The sequence below is a fragment of the Saccopteryx leptura genome, chromosome 1 (genome assembly GCF_036850995.1).
Source record: "Saccopteryx leptura isolate mSacLep1 chromosome 1, mSacLep1_pri_phased_curated, whole genome shotgun sequence".
In the NCBI taxonomy this organism is placed as follows: domain Eukaryota; kingdom Metazoa; phylum Chordata; class Mammalia; order Chiroptera; family Emballonuridae; genus Saccopteryx; species Saccopteryx leptura.
Genome location: NC_089503.1, coordinates 285,681,380 through 285,698,319, shown reverse-complemented (window position 1 = coordinate 285,698,319; position 16,940 = coordinate 285,681,380). Strand labels below are relative to the sequence as shown.

The following is a 16,940-nucleotide window of genomic DNA, read 5'->3' as shown; positions in this document are numbered from 1 at the left end:
CATTTTAAATTATTTGTCAATTTCACCATCTGGAAAATTTCTGTTTTGCATATATTCTTCTTTGTGGTAGATATTATATATGTAGAAGTGGTGGAGGCTTTCAGCAGATAGCGTTGTGTTATGGATGCCAGCATGCTTTTTTCATTGTCTGTTGTACATTAGTACTTAAGAATTCAGCTGCTTGCTGAAATGTTTTCTTTACTGTAACAAAGAACTATTTATTTCTTTAGGTTGTACAGTGGTTGCTGGAAGAAAAACTGTGTGCACTACAGTGTGCTGTATTTGACAAGACTTTGGCAGAATTAAAAACACGAGTGGAAAAGATCGAATGTAACAAGAGGCATAAAACAGTTCTTACTGAACTACAGGTTTGTACACTGACTTGAATTGTATACCCATTTTATAACTTATTTTTTATAGTACGGTTTTTGAAATTGACAATACAATACATTTAACTTGCAAATTTTAGAAGTAAGAGGAGCCTCTACTAGTTTCCTAGGGCTGCCATAAATTGGTACTATAGCCTGGGTGGCTTGGACAACAGAAACATATTGTCTTACCATTCTGGAGGCTGAAAGTCCTAGACTGAGGTGTAGGCAGGATTGGTTTTTTCTGAGGGCTGTGAGGAAGAATCTGTTCCATGTGTCTCCTGGTTTCTGATGGTTTGTTTACTGACAGTCTTGGGTGTTCCTTGCCTTATAAACGCATCACCCTGATCCCTGGCTTCATCTGCACGTGGCGCTTTTCCTGTGAGTGTCTGTGTCTGAATCTCCGCTTTTTACAACGATACTAGTCATATTGGATTGGGGCCCACCCTACACCAGTATGACCCCATCTAAACTATCTCTGCAACTACTCTATTTCCAAATAAGATCATCTTCTGAGATACTCGTGGTTCAGATGTCAATATGTGAGCTTTTGAGACACACAGTGTAGCCGATAACACAGCTTCAGAAATTATGTAACTTAGTGGCTCTTTAAATGTTTTTTAGTCACTGAAGAAAGGCTGAAACTGTTTCATATGTCATGCATAAAATATAATATTTGTTGTAATATATTATTGTATATTAATCCACTTCCTGCCATGTTTTAAAGATGTTAGATTTCTAATATGTATTAATAATTAGTACTTTTGTTTTTTATTAAATATAGTTATATATTAACATACAGTGTCAGAACTTCTAATTGGTTGAAACGAGCACATGATAACATGCTGTAGTGATCCATTTTATTCCAACACTAAAAAAACTGGAAGTTTTTATTGGTTTATTCAGTCATAAGTGAATGTGTGGCTTCTGTTAGGCTATCAGAAATATGAGAATAGTCTACAGATGCTGAGTTGCAAACCACTTTTAGAGGCTTATTTTACAAATGAGGTAAAAGTGCTCCATGAAAATACAGTCACTGTTTCCCACTTATAAAAACAATTGCAAGCAAATATGACTAGAATTTATGTATTATATTTTTTAAACTAAAAGTTATTTTCTTGGTTTTGTATTGTTAATTTTGTTTGAAATGAAACTTTATTTTTAGTAAGATCTTTGTAGTAATTATGTAATGCACTATTTAGAATAACACTTATCCTGTTTCCTACCTTTAACAGGTCTTTCTATTATTAAACTTAATTTACTACTACTGTTGAGAATTTTGAATTAGAAGTTGAAAATGTCTAAAGATTTAATTAAGAATAATTTAATTTCATTCATGTTTTTTTTAGTCCAACGGCTACCACTATGATTTTATATATATATATATTTTTTTTTATTTTATTTTTTATTTTTTTGTATTTTTTTGAAGCTGGAAACGGGGAGAGACAGTCAGACAGACTCCCGCATGTGCCCGACCGGGATCCACCCGGCACGCCCACCAGGGGCGACGCTCTGCCCACCAGGGGGCGATGCTCTGCTCCTCCGGGGCGTCGCTCTGCCGTGACCAGAGCCACTCTAGCACCTGGGGCAGAGGCCAAGGAGCCATCCCCAGCGCCCGGGCCATCTTTGCTCCAATGGAGCTTTAGCTTCGGAAGGGGAAGAGAGAGACAGAGAGGAAGGAGGGGGAAGGTGGAGAAGCAAATGGGCACCTCTCCTATGTGCCCTGGCCGGGAATCGAACCTGGGTCCCCCGCACGCCAGGCCGACGCTCTACTGCTGAGCCAACCGGCCAGGGCCTGATTTTATAATTTTAAAACCTGAAATTTTTACTTCTATATTCTCACTTAAGGTACAGATCTCTTGACATTTAATATAAAGCTTTGCACTTGGATGTTACTTTGTAACCTCAGTATCTGAATCTAACCCCAAACCATTCTTTTCTTCTGTTAAGAAATCTCCCTTATTCAACAATTCTTGAGTTCTTGGAAAAATCGAGGAATATCTTTCCTTTGTTCTTCTTATCGACAGTTTTTGAATTTTTGGAAACTGATTTCTCTCTATCATTTCTCATGTACAGTGAATTGCCAAATTATAACTTTTATTTCTTTTTAAAAAAATTAAATATATTGGTGTGACATTGGTTAATAGGATTGTATATGTTTCAAATTACAACATTTTTATTTATTGTAAAAGGCTGTCTTTTGCTTCCTCTTAGTTTACACAAGGCCATTGTTACCTATTTCCTTAATTGCCCTTTAAGTTCTTGCTGGTCCTTCCCAAGCATTATCCTCATCTTTCTAAAATACTGCTGGTTTCATTGCCCTATGTATTTCTCAGTTGTGTATTATTTGAAATCAGTATTCATTTTCTGACTTTTTTTTGTATTTTTTCGAAGTTAGAAGTGGGGTGGCAGTCAGACTTCCGCATGTGCCTGACCAGGATCCACCTGGCATGCCCACCAGAAGGCGATGCTCTGCCCATCTGGGTCATTGCTCCATTGCAGCTGGAACCATTCTAGCACCTGAGGCAGAGACCATGGAGTGTCCTCAGCTCCTGGGTCAACTTTGCTCCAGTAGAGCCTTGGCTTCGGGAGAAGAGAGAGAGAGAGAGAGGGGGGGGGGGGGGAAGGAGAGAGGGAAGGGTGGAGAAGCAAATGGGCGCTTCTCCTGTGTGCCCTGATCAGGAATTGAACCTGGGACTTTCACATGCCAGACCAACACTCTACCGCTGAGCCAACTAGCCGAAGCCTTCATTTTCTGATTTTCAATTGATCTAGTTTTAGATCTACTTTTTCTAATACCAAGCTTCACCACTGCCCTATAGAATATCAGTGTTCATAATATTTTTGATGTTAGACTTCCAACTTTAAATTATTTCTCTCATTCACTAATGGAATTCACTAAGCCCAGCTTAATTTCTGGCTCTTCCTGTGTTGTTCTGATATTTAGTTTTTCTGGGAGTAAAATTCAGATAAAAACTTTTAAAGTTTACAATTCGGTGGCATTTAGTACATTCACATTGTTATGTAACTATCATTTCTATCTAGTTCCAAAACATTTTCATCATGTCAAAAGAAAACTTGTGCTCATGACACAGTCACTGCCCATTTCCCCTTCTCCCTAGCCCTGGACAACCACTATAGTCTGTCTACTTTTTGTCTTCTCGATTTACCTACTCTGCATATTTTGTATGAAGAGAATCATACAATAGTGAACTTTTGTGTCTGGTCTCATTCTCTTATGTTTTCAAGGTTCATGAGCATTATAGCATCTCAGTACCACTCTTTTATTTTATTTTTTTGAGAGAGGGAAAGAGAGAGGGTGAGAAGCTTCAACTTGTAGGTACTTTTACTTTAGTTGTGCATTGATTGCTTCCGAGAGAGGAAGGCGAGAGAGTGAGAAGCAACAACTCATAGTTGCTTTCACTTTAATTCTACATTGAGCTTCTTGTACATGCCTTGACGGAGACCATGCTAGTGTTCCCTTGCTCAAGTCAGTGACCTTGGTCCTTTCATGTTAGTGACTTTTGGCCTTAAGCTGGCAAGCTTTGGGATCATGTGGACAATTCCCTTACTCAAGCCAGCAATCCTACACTGACAAGCCAGCGCTCAGAGCCAGTGACCTTGGGGTTTCGAGCTAATGATCTCAGTGGTCCAGGTCGATGCTTTATCCACTGCACCACCACCGGTTTGGCTGTACCATATATTTTATGACTAAATAATATTTACTTATATTTGTATACTATTGAAAATATTTGTTGTATATTTTTGAAAATAAGTGGGTATTAATTTAAGATGTTAAGTGTAATCCCCAGAGTAACCACTAAGAAAAAAACAAATCTATTCTGTATAGGTATGTATAATATAATATAATATATATATATATATAAAATGGACACACACACATGTCTTGTTTATGCATTCTTCCACAGTGGTTGTTTCTACCTTTTAGATACTTTGGCTAGTGCTGCTGTGAGCATTCATGCACAACTGTTTATTTGAATATGTTTTCAAATCTTTTGGGCATATACCTAGGTATGAATTATAGGTTGTATAGTAATTCTTTGTTTAACTTATTGAAGAACTACTCAGTGGTTTTCCAGAGCTCCTACCCCATTTACATTCCTATCTGTAGGTGTAAGGATTTGCCTACTTTGCTAAACAAGGCCCAATGTGTCTGAATTCCAAAAGTGGTGTGACTTATATTTAAATAGCTACCATTATGCAATTATCAAGAAATTACAGATGTGCCCTAAGGAAGGAACCAAAAGCAAATGAAATAGTAATAAAAAATATAACAATAGAATATAACTTTCCCAAACTATAAACAAAAATGAATGTTTATAAAGTTTTTAAAAAATCTCATAGAGTATTTGCCAAAATAGAGACCCAATCTTGGACATATGATGGTAGATAGTTTGAATTACAACTTTGAAAAAATTGTACAGTTTTGTAGATTAAAAGAACAGAAGGGCTGTTCTTTGATTGCTTTTTAGAATATTAAATGCTAAAAGACAGTAAGTCACTGTTCAAACTTTGGTTCTTTTCTTTGCTAGTAGTTTAATTTTTTTTTTTTTTTATTTCTTCTGAAGCTGGAAACGGGGAGAGACAGTCAGACAGACTCCCGCATGCGCCCGACCGGATCCACCCGGCACGCCCACCAGGGGCGATGCTCTGCCCACCAGGGTGCGATGCTCTGCCCCTCCGGGGCGTTGCCCTGCAGTGACCAGAGCCACTCTAGCGCCTGGGGCAGAGGCCAAGGAGCCATCCCCAGCGCCCGGGCCATCCTTGCTCCAATGGAGCCTAGACTGCGGGAGGGGAAGAGAGAGACAGAGAGGAAGGAAGGGGGGGGGTGGAGAAGCAAATGGGTGCTTCTCCTATGTGCCCTGGCCGGGAATCGAACCCGGGTCCCCCGCACGCCAGGCCGAGGCTCCACCCCTGAGCCAACCGGCCAGGGCCACTAGTTTAATTTTTTTATGTGAAGAATATTTTTTTGAAAAGTGAATACTGCACATATTTATGATATGAAAATGAAGTCCTTCTGTTTATATTCTCCCTCATTGTTTGCCAACCCTAGACTCTAGAGCAGGGGTCTCAAACTCAACTCAGCATGTGGGCCGCAGAGCAAGATCACAGCCATTCGGCGGGCCGCACTAGGTCTACAAAAGGCAACTGTTACGCAACACTTTTCTCACTGCAGTTGAAAACAAAAAAAAATCAGTACAACAAGCACAATCGTACATGCAGTTTACTCAGTGTCACAAAACGACCAGAAACTGTAGTTCGCATCACAACTGCTGTTAACTAAGCTAATATCTAGCTAGGATGCTAGAGAAATGAAAAATACAAGTAGGCCCCTAGGCTTACTTAATTTTATCCAAAATATTTTGAACTTCGTGGATTAGTCTGCGGGCCGCACAAAATTGTTCGGCGGGCCGCATGCGGCCCGTGGGCCGCGAGTTTGAGACCCCTGCTCTAGAGGTAACTACTTTTGTTGTTCTAGACCTTCTCTCATATATAACGAGTACAAAAGGATTTTTAAATTTTTCATTTTTAAGTAAAAACAATATAGTAATACTATACATACTATGCAATTTATAGAATACCAACCAAATAGCCTGACTACAGAAAAAAATAAATGATTCTTACATAAATTGGGGTACAAAACCACCTTTCCATATAGCTTTCTTGGAAAAATTACTTGAAATAATTTAGTCACAAAAAAAGTAAATCTGTATTGAGACTATAAAATTATGCTGTATATCCTAGTGTTAATATTTATAAATAAGTCCTGAAGAAAATATTTATCTTGGGAATTATAGGTGATTGATTGCCTAAGCTTTATCAGTGGACTTAAACACATTGGAAGTTTTTGGGGTCTCCTTTAGAAGTGACCACTTTTTGAAAGAAACTTTAGAAATAAGTAATACCATTTTTTTTTATGATACGATATGCTTATATTAGATAAAGGGAATGTTTTGTAGGAGCTCTTCCCTAGGCAGGGCTCATGGATACACTCAAGTTTATTTTATAATTTTTGAAAGTATATTTAACATTAAATGGCACTGATAGTAAAGTTAAAAAGATTGAATATCACATCTATCCCTTTGTATAAGACTTAAAGGAAATACGAAGAAAATATGCATGTGGTGATGTGATAATTTTTCTATTTTTTTGTTTCTATTCAGTTTTTATTTTTCAGACTTCTTGAAATATGTATTTGGGCAAAATATGTGACCAGGCAGTTTATTTAAGCAGTACAAATGATTAATAAAATAATGTCACTGAAAAATATTATCACTAACAAGGTAACACTTTTGTCAGATTATTAAAGAGTAACAAAATGTGAAATTAAATGTTTCAAAGAGTAATATTGTGAGTTTCCATATAACTGTATTGAAAGTACAAATTAGCAAAGCCTTCCTGAAAAACATTTACACAAGGATCTTAAAAATATACTCTGACTCAGAAATGCTGCCTCTGTGAATTGCCTAAGGAAATAAACTGAAAGAACAAAATTATTAATTGTAATGTTATTTGTAGCAGTACATTGAGAAACATTGACATATCTACCAGCAAAGTGGTATATATATATGATTTAATATATATTGTACAAATATATACAAAATCAATGGTGTATATTAATTCAGTAGAATACAGTGGTCCCTCATCTATCGCAGGGGTTAGGTTCCAGAACCCCCCATGATAGGGGAAAATCCGCAAAGTAGCGACCTTATATTTATTTTATTGTTTATATATATTTTAAGGCTTTATAAACCCTCCCTACACTCTTATAAACCTTTCTCACAGTTATTTTACCACACAAATAATCAAAATAATAAATATAAATACCTATATACCACAAAATCCTGCAATACAGCGAAAAATACACGATACAAAATTAGATATATATAATTTTTAAATTCGTGATACAGTGAGACCACAAAAAGTGAACCGCGATATGACGAGGGATGACTGTATACCCATACGCACAATTAGCAAGGGATCTTTATGACTTACAGATATGCTTAGTATTACTTATTATTAATGCTACATACTCCTCTGTGAGAAAGTAATGTGTGGTTACAACTGCATTGAAAAAAGTCATACATATTTAGAAATGTACTGACTGGTTCGTGAGCAAACATCCATCGTTCTGGGGGGAAAAAGCTAATCTTTGAAAATTAAGAGTGTTTACCTGTGGGTATTAATTTCAAGGGTAATTTTAGTTTTCATTATGATTTCTCTATTTTCAAAACATTTTACAATTAGGTTGCTTTATTATTATTATTATTGTTATTCTTAGCTATCTTTTGAGGATCCTGTTATCTGTGAATTTTTTGTTATGTATGCATGGGTTCCATTTTAATGCCATAATTTTACTTACTTTGTTTCATTTTTGCTTTTTTTAGGCCAAGATAGCTAGGTTAACCAAACGCTTTGGAGCAGCCAAAGAAGATCTTAAGAAAAGACAAGAAGTAAGAATTTCTCTTCTTGAACAATTAACATTTAACTTTAAGTGATAACCTCAGGAAATGCTGAGTTAGGAGGAGACTCTTCTTTTATTAGAGGAATGAAATGTGCTTTCATACTCTGTACTTCCTGCACATTGCTTCTGGCACTGCAATTCTAAAACTAATTATTAACCCTTTTCATGTTTTGACATATTGATTAATTTTATGTGATGGCATTCTATGCACCTTTGAAATGATGTCTTTGGGATTTATCTTACCATGTTTCTTTCTTTTTGCATTCTTGCCGGCATCCTAGTCTAGACTCTTATCCTTTCCTCCAGAGTGTATTAAGTATTCCGCTGCCTCCAGCTGCCCTGTTCTCCCCTTCCTTTCTGACGCTGGGTAGCACAGCATGAGCCCTAGTTTCTAGCTTAGCTTTGCTTTTTGTTGTTTCCTTAGTTATGTTGTAGTACATATATTTAATATAGCATTTGTGTGTTACTTTATAGTTTTCAGTTGAATTTCTTTCTCTTCTTCTTGACTTTTTCTCCATTTTACATTTTTTTATATCTAGATAATTCCATTTTCTGCCACATGATAATTGCCAATAATAATTATTTCAGTAATAATCACTATTCCTATGGGATTTTTCTGTCTTAATTTATTTTCATATCTTCTTTACTTGACTTTAAAAAAATTATTGTGTAATAAAGGTAGTCACACAGAAAATCACAACAATACATAGTTATACATGGACTTCTATGAACCAACCTTTCACCCAGCTTTTCCCAGTGAATAAATGTTCATACACACACACACACACACACACACACACACACAGCCCCCCCCATTTTTCACTCCATAAGACGCACATGACCATAAGACGTATCTAGGGTTTTAAGGAGGAAAATAAGGAAAAAATATATTCTAAACCAAATGCTGTGTTAAAATATTTAATAAAATACCATATTTTTTGCTCCATAATACACACGGGCATTTTCCCCTCCACTTTTGGGGGGAAAAGGTGCATCTTATGGAGCAAAAAATACAGTAACTGCAGTATATCAAAACAAGGAACTGATACCATTATCTAAATTAGTTTATAGATCTTACCAGTTTTCACCACTTTTTACATGAATTCATTGTATGTGCATGTGCTTGTAGTTCTTAATAATTTGATCCTGTGTGTAGATTTTTATATAATCCCACAAAAATATATAGAACTGTTTATCAGTGTAAAGGCAGGCACTCTCATGCTGTCCTTTTACAGTTTCAACCTTAAACTGTCCCACCCACCAAACTCCCTGTCCTCTGGCAACTAATTATTTGTTCTCCATCTCTTAAGTTGTTTTTTATTTTTTATTTATTTTATTTGTTTAATTTTTTTATTAAAAATTTATAAAACTCTTCATTTTAAATAGGTGAAACTACATAACAGAATTTACCATTTTTAGTTCTATAGTTCAGTAGTATTTTCTATATTAACATTGTTGTATAACAGATCTCTAGAACTTTTCCATCTTGCAAAACTGAAACTCTGTACCCATAGAACAACAGCTCCCTTTTTTCCCTCTACATAAACCCTGGGAACCATCATTCCACTTTCTATTTCCATGATTTTGACTACGTTAGAAATCCTCTAAGTGAAATCATACAATATCTATATTCTGTGTGATTGGCTTATTTCACTCAGCATAATGTCCTCAAGGTATATCTATGTTGTAGCATGGACAGGATTTTCTTCTTTAAGGCTGAATAATATTTCATTCTATGTATATACCACATTTTCTTTACTCATTTATTGGTGGATATTTGGTCTGCTTTCATCTCCTGGTTCTTATGAATATGCTGTAGTGAACATTGGTGTGCCAGATACCTCTTTGAATTCCTGGTTTCAAGTCTTTTGGACTTGAAATATCCAGAGGTGATATTGTTAGATCATATGGTAATTCTACTCAGAATTTTTTGAGACGCCTCCATAGTGGCTAAACCATTTTATGTTCCCACCAGCCAGGCACAGATGATCCAGTTTCTCCACATCCTTGTCAACACTTGTTATTTTCTGTTTTTGTGAGTATGGCTATCCTAATGGATGTCAGGATGTATCTCATTATGGTTTGTTTTGCATTTCTCTAATGATGTTCAGCATCTTTTCTTATGTTGAGCATTTTGCATATCTTCTTTGGAGAAATGTCTGTTCGGGTCCTTTGCCCGTTTTTAAATTAGGTTACTTTTTTATAATTAAGTTGTAGGAGTTCTTTATATATTTGGGATATTAACCTCTTATTAGATATATGATTTCCAATTATTTTCTCCCCTTCTGTAGGGTTTTTTTTTTCATTCTGTTGATTATTACCATTGATGTGCAATAGTTTTTAAGTTGCATGTAATCTTTGTCTATTTTTGCTTTTGTTGAGTGTGCTTTTGATGTTATATCTAAGAAGTTATTGCCAAATCCAACATCATGAGTGCTTTTCTCCTGTTTCCTCTAGGAATTTTATAGTTTTAGATCTTATGTTTCAGTCTTTAATGCATTTTGAATTAATTTTTGTGTATTATGTAATGACTTGATGGCATATTTTGCATTCGGATATCCAGTTTTTACATCATTTGTTGAAAGACTGTCCAACACTGTGTAGCCTTAACACCTTTGTCAAAAGATCATTTGACCAAATACATGAGTTTATTTTTCGGCTCTCTGTTCTGTTCCATATGTCTGTATGTCTGTCTTTATGCTAGTACCACACTATTTTGATTCCTGTACCTTTGTAACATATCTTGAAACCAAGAAGTATGAAATCTCCAACGTTTTTCAAGATTGTTTTAGCCGTTCAGGGTCCCTTGAGATTTCATATGAATTTTAGGTTACTTTTATCTATTTCTGCAAAAGAATTTTCTTTGGGATTTTGTTAAGGATTACATTGAAACTTTCATCACTTTGGGTGGGTTAGCCATTTTAACAATATTAAGTCTTCTGATCCATGAACATGGGATATTTTTCTATGTATCTGTGTCTTTAATTTCTTTCAACAGTGTTTTTGCAATTTTCATTGTAAAGGTTTTTTGCCTTCTTGGTTAAATTTACTTTTTAAGTATTTTATTTTCTTTGATCATATGGTAATAGAATTATTTTTTTACTTTTTTAGATTGTTCATTGTTAGTATATAAAAATACAGCTAATTTTTGTGTGTTGATTTTTCTACCCTGCAACATTGCTGAATTTATTGGTTTGAACATTTTCTTGTGTGTGGACTCTTTAAGGTTTTCTAAATATAAGATCAAGTCATCTGCATACAGATAATTTGACTGCTCTTTATTTCTTTTTCTTGCTTCATTGCTTAACAATGCCTTTCCAGTATCATGTTGAACAGAAGTTGGTGAGGGTAGGCTATTTTGCTTTATTCCTGATAGAGGAAAAGCTTTCATTAATTCACCATTTGAGTATGAGCTTCTGGATTTCTGTTTATTCCATTTTAAAGTTTTTATCTCTTTGTTAGTGTTCTCATTTACTTCATGCATCATCTCCCTAATTTCATTTAGTTTTCTGTTAATGTTGATTTAAAAAATTTTTTTGTTAGGTAATTATACGTCTTTGTTTCTTTAGGGTCAGTTGTTAGAAATTTATTTCTTTGATTGGGTTGTGTTTTTTTGTTTCTTTGTATTTCTAGTTCTCTTTTACTAAAATTTGGGTATTTGATGAAATAGCCACTTCTCCTGTCTTTTCCAAGTATCTTTGTACTGAGGAAGACCTTCACTAATCAACCCAGGCAAATAATCTGGAGTCTGTCAAACCTTTTCTAGAGTTGCATCATCTCATGTGTTTCTACTTAGGAGTTCACCCTGGTATCTGTCTTCCATATTGCAGTGTTGGTTTTCTTTTTCTTTTTTTTTTTTTATTTTCTGAAGTTCGAAGCAGGGAGGCAGTCAGACTCCCACATGCGCCTGACTGGATCCACTTGGCATGCCCACCAGGGGACAATGCTCGGCCCATCTGAGGCATTGCTTCTTTGTGGCTGGAGCCATTCTAGCATCTGAGGTAGAGGGTATGGAGCCGTCCCCAGTGCTTGAGCCAGCTTTGGTCCAGTGGAGCCTTGGCTGCAGGAGGGGAAGAGAGAGATAAAGAGGAAAGAGAAGGGGAAAGATGGGGAAGGAGATTGGTGCTTCTCCTGTGTGCCCTGACTGGGAATCGAACCCAGGACTTCCACACACCAGGCCAATGCCTGGCCACTGAGCCAACTGGCCAGGGCTACAATGTTGGTTTTATAAGCCATGGTTTTGGAAATCCACCCGCTGTCTGTACTGTAATTTTTTTGTTGCTGTACCAAGCTGCAGCTTTTGTTCTCATCTGGACCCTAGACATTCAGTGTGTGCCACTTCCTTCAGGTTAGGTGGGACAGAAACCAGTTCCTTGGGAAATACCCCCTAAAGCCTGACTATTAACATGCAATTTCACTCTATCTTGAATTAAAAGCTACAAGTAGGGGAATTTTCTCTTGATTGTGCCACATTGTGTTAGGAGGAGGGGGTTGGGTTATGGTGGGTAAGGCCAGTAGACCTTACTACCCACTCTAGTGTACCTTTTCTTGGTCTTGCTTTTCCTTAGAGTTCTATAACCTGTCAACTATTTCTAGGGTTCTCACAAGGGACATTTGGACTCTATATTGTTAAGTCATTATCTCCATAAGGGATAGAAGGTATAGGGCTTTTTAGTCTGCCATTTTGCTGACATGCCAAACTGTAGTGCTTAAGGTCTTCTAATGACCATATACTGTATTCTAAGCCAGTTGCATTTATTACTTTATTGTGCTTTTACTGCTCTTTTTTCTGTTTTTCTTTCTGAAATGTTCTTTACCTTCATCTTAACTATTTTGAGTAGGCTGATTACTCAAAGCCCTATTTAAAGATACATTTCTTTCCCCAAAAGCTTTTTTTGGGAAAAAGAAAGTTTTTGACTTTGGGTGATGGACAAACAATGCAATATACAGATTACATATCCTAGAAATGCACACTTGAACCCTATATGATCCTATTAACCAATGTCATCCCAATAAATTTAATGAAAAAACGTTTTTCCATTTATACTACACTGTTGTTTTAATTTGCTTCCTATTTGTTTGAAATGTCTTTGTGTCCACAGGCAGATTTTAAACACTTTTAGAACAGTTTATTTTACTTTTCTCTGTTCTGTATTTATATACACAACTAGTACAGTGCTATACTGGTTGTTTAAAATATCCCTTTTTTTTTCTATAAAAAATGACATTTTCTGTTGAGAAGGGAAGAGTGATTAGTGGTATCTGTTGTGATCTTAAGCACTTACACTTTTGGTTTAACATGTATTATTATTACACTTAAGTCTTGATTGGAGTTATTTTGTTTTTCTCAATTTAAGAAATAAATGATAATAGTGTCATTACTGATGGAGGCCCAAGTAATGGTAATTAATATGTAGATATAGTTTCATTTCTGTATTCTCGTTTTTTGGAAAAAAAGGCTAAAATTACTTAACTTCAGAATTGAGACATATTTATGAAGTCACCCAGCAGTAAGTGGTCATTTTTAAACAAAAGTTGTAAAAATATATTTTTTTGAGAGAGAAAAATACAGTGAGAGACAGAAAAGGAGAGTAATAAGAAGCATCAACTCATAGTTGTATCACTTTAGTTCATTGATTGCTTCTCATACATGTCTAGATTGGAGGTGGAGGATTTTCAGCTAAACTAGCAACCTGGGGATCATGTCAATGATCTGATGCTCAGGCTGGCAACCTTGGGGTTTTGAACCTCGGACCTCAGCATCCCAGGTCAACATTCTGTCCCCTCAGCCACCACCAGTCAAGCTAAAACTTGTACAAATAACTTTGATCTTAGACCTAAGATGACAATTGATAATCCATTGCTTCTGAGGAAGAATAAATTTATACGTTGTTGAGTTTCTGATGCCTAGTGTTGTGTATGTGGACATTCAGTAGATGTTTACTGTATGATTGTGTCTGGTTCATTATTTGTTTTCTTTTTTTTTTTTCTGAAGTTGGAAACGGTGAGGCAGTCAGACAGACTCCCGCATGCGCCCAACCAGGATCCACCCGGCATGCCCACCAGGGGGCGATGCTCTGCCCATCTGGGGCGCTGCTCTGCTGCAACCAGAGCCATTCTAGCACCTGAGGCAGAGGCCATAGAGCCATCCTCAGCGCCCGGGCCAACTTTGCTCCAATGGAGCCTTGGCTGCGGGAGGGGAAGAGAGAGACAGAGAGGAAGGAGAGGGGGAGGGGGTGGAGAAGCAGATGGGTGCTTCTCCTGTGTGCCCTGGCCGGGAATCGAAACCAAGGACTGCTGCATGCCAGGCCGATGCTCTACCACTGAGCCAACGGCCAGGGCTCATTATTTGTATTTTTATTGTTAACATTTATTGAACCCTTACAGCATGTAAGCCATTTTTATATTCTTTATTTACTCATCTCAAAAAACTGAGGTATAACAATTATTGTATTCATCTTTCATATGATAAGCAGTTATTTCAGTTGTGCTTAAGACAATAAATGACAACTCTAAGGTTCAGATACTTAGCTCAGTTATTAATATTTTTCATTGTATTATAGAAGAAACAAATAATAATTGATAAAGTACTTCAAAGTCTTATTTTTAAAGATTTGGGGCCCTGGTCAGTTGGCTCAGTGGTAGAGCGTTGGCCTGGCGTATGGATATCCCAGGTTCAGTTCCCAGTTGGCACACAGGAGAAGTGACCATCGGCTTCTGCATGCCCCCCCACCCCCTTCTCTCACTCTTTCTGTTCTCATCCTGCAGCCAAGGCTCCACTGGAGCAAGTTGGCTCAGGCACTGAGGATAGCACCATGGACTCACCTCATGTGCTAAAATGGCTCCGGTTGCAATGGAGCAATGGCTCCAGATGGGCAGAGCATTGCCCCCTAGTGGGCTTGCTGGGTGGATCCCAGTAGGGTACATGTGGGAGTCTGTCTCTCTGCCTCCCTGCTTCTCACTTAAGAAACACACACACACACACACACACACACTACAAAAAAAGATTTGTTGTATATTGTGTTTTATTTTACCTTGGTATTTTTCTCCCTCAGAATCCACCAAACCCTCCTGTGCCTGTATCACCAGGAAAATCTGTAGTTGATGTCAATAGCAATAACAATGTGCCCTACAGGTGAGAATAATAAACAATCTATTTGTCAAGCTTTTAGTTTTTATATTCCCCTGTTTTTCTGACTTACTTTTTTTTTAATTTAAATTGGTTAAACTAAAAACAAAAAACAATTTACTCATTTCTCCCACTTTCCAATCCCGACCTTTGGCAACCACCAATCTGTCTCTGCGAGTTAAAAAAAAAATTTTTTTTAACTTTCACATATAAGAGAGATCATACAGTATTTGTCTTTCTCTCACTAATTTTTCTTAGCATAATGTACTCAATAGCCATCCATGTTAGTACATATAGGAAGATTTTATTCTTTCTAATGACTAAATAATATTCCTGAGTGTGAGCACGCACACGCACACATGTATGTACAATAGAAGAGCTTTTTTATCCCGTTCATTCATGGAAGTACATGTAGGTTGTTTTTATATCTTGGTTATTCTGCATAATTCTGCAATGAAAATGAGGGTGCATATATCTTTTCTAATTAATGTTTTTGTTTTCTTCAAATAAATATCCAGACATATAATTGCTGGATCATATGGTAGTTCTATTTTTAATTTTTTGCAGAAACGTCTTACTATTTTCCATAGTGGCTGCCCCAGTTTATATTTTTACCAACAGTGTATAAACAAGTCTGTCAAGTTTTTAGGAGAAAAACGGTCTGATTTTACTTTGCAGAAACATCTTGAAATCTAATCTTATTTATCTGTTTAGAGATACGTGTTTGGTATACTGGATTAAGTGTATTTCCTTATTTTTTGCTTTGTTATAGTTGTTCATCTGTGGATATTGCTTTTGCTAACTTATTATAACGCTTTCTTTAGCCATTGTAGATTTCCTTAACCACTTGTACTAAATAATACTCTCTCAAGTAATTGAGAAACGCTTTGGTCAGGGGTGATTAAAGCTAATGTCTGCAGATATTAGGACCTACATTTGTTTTTTTGGTGAAAGTATTGAGGACATTAGAATATAAGAGGAAGACCTCCCTGATGCAATTGATCTCCCGTCTTTCACCCCAGCATTCTGTGTGTTAGCTTTCCCTCAGTGCATCTACTTGCAGCTTAGGGCTGCAACCCCTAAGTCTGACCACTCTTTTTTCCTATTGGCCACTGCTTTATCTATCTAATTGATGTTCCTCAGAATGGCATATCGATGACTGACTATTAGTGTGCATGTATATTTCATAGAAATGCAGGTACAGTGAGACAGTTGCTGGAGTCCAAAAGAAATGTAAGCGAGAGCACACCGTCATCCTTTCAAACTCCTGTGAATACAGGTAATAATATTCTTTCACTGAAATACATTTTCTTAGTAACTGAAGACTTTGGTTTTCTTTTCATATTCTTTTGAGGATGAATTTAGCATATAGATCTAAAATTGGGTGCTAAGTATAAAATTTTATTTGAACATTGAGATTACACATATGCTTGGAAATAAAGAATTGAAATGCCTACTATAGTGGTTCTCAAACATTCTGTTCACCAAATCCCTGTATAATCTTTAAAATTTATTACGAATCTCAAAGTTTTTATGTCAGTTGATATTTATTAAAAATTAAAACAATCTTTAAATGTTTGCTTTTTCATTAAAAAATAATTTACCCATATTATATAACATAAATAACATGTTTTAATAAAAAATAGCTATGTTCTAAGCTTAAAAAACGTGAAAAGAGTATAAATTTCTCTTATGTCTCACTTAAAACATTGAGATGGCCTATGAAATCTGGATTCTTATATCAATATCTGCAGTCTGTTGTAATTTGTTGTTTTGGTTGAAATATGGAAAGAAAATTAACAGCCTCATACAAATACGTAGTTGGAAAAAGGCTAGCCCTTTTAAAGAATTGTGGATATTTCCTTTGAAAGTCAAGTTTATTAAACTCTGAAACCATGCTAGTGAACTTTTCTAACTTTTTAATTAAAATCCATTTATCTGTCTTACACTTAGACCT

At 36.2% G+C, this 16,940-nt stretch overlaps 1 protein-coding gene across 6 annotated transcripts in view; it reads left to right on the top strand.

The window, feature by feature from the left end:
* The window catches only part of ATF7IP (activating transcription factor 7 interacting protein), a 111,608-nt gene that overhangs the window by 62,773 nt on the left and 31,895 nt on the right, over positions 1–16,940 (top strand). For all 6 annotated transcript variants that reach the window (XM_066355335.1, XM_066355317.1, XM_066355326.1 and 3 more), the window contains exons 5-8: positions 231–368; positions 7,778–7,843; positions 14,910–14,989; positions 16,174–16,262. In XM_066355335.1, the coding sequence (XP_066211432.1) occupies positions 231–368; positions 7,778–7,843; positions 14,910–14,989; positions 16,174–16,262 (373 nt within the window). The remainder of the gene's footprint in view (positions 1–230; positions 369–7,777; positions 7,844–14,909; positions 14,990–16,173; positions 16,263–16,940) is intronic.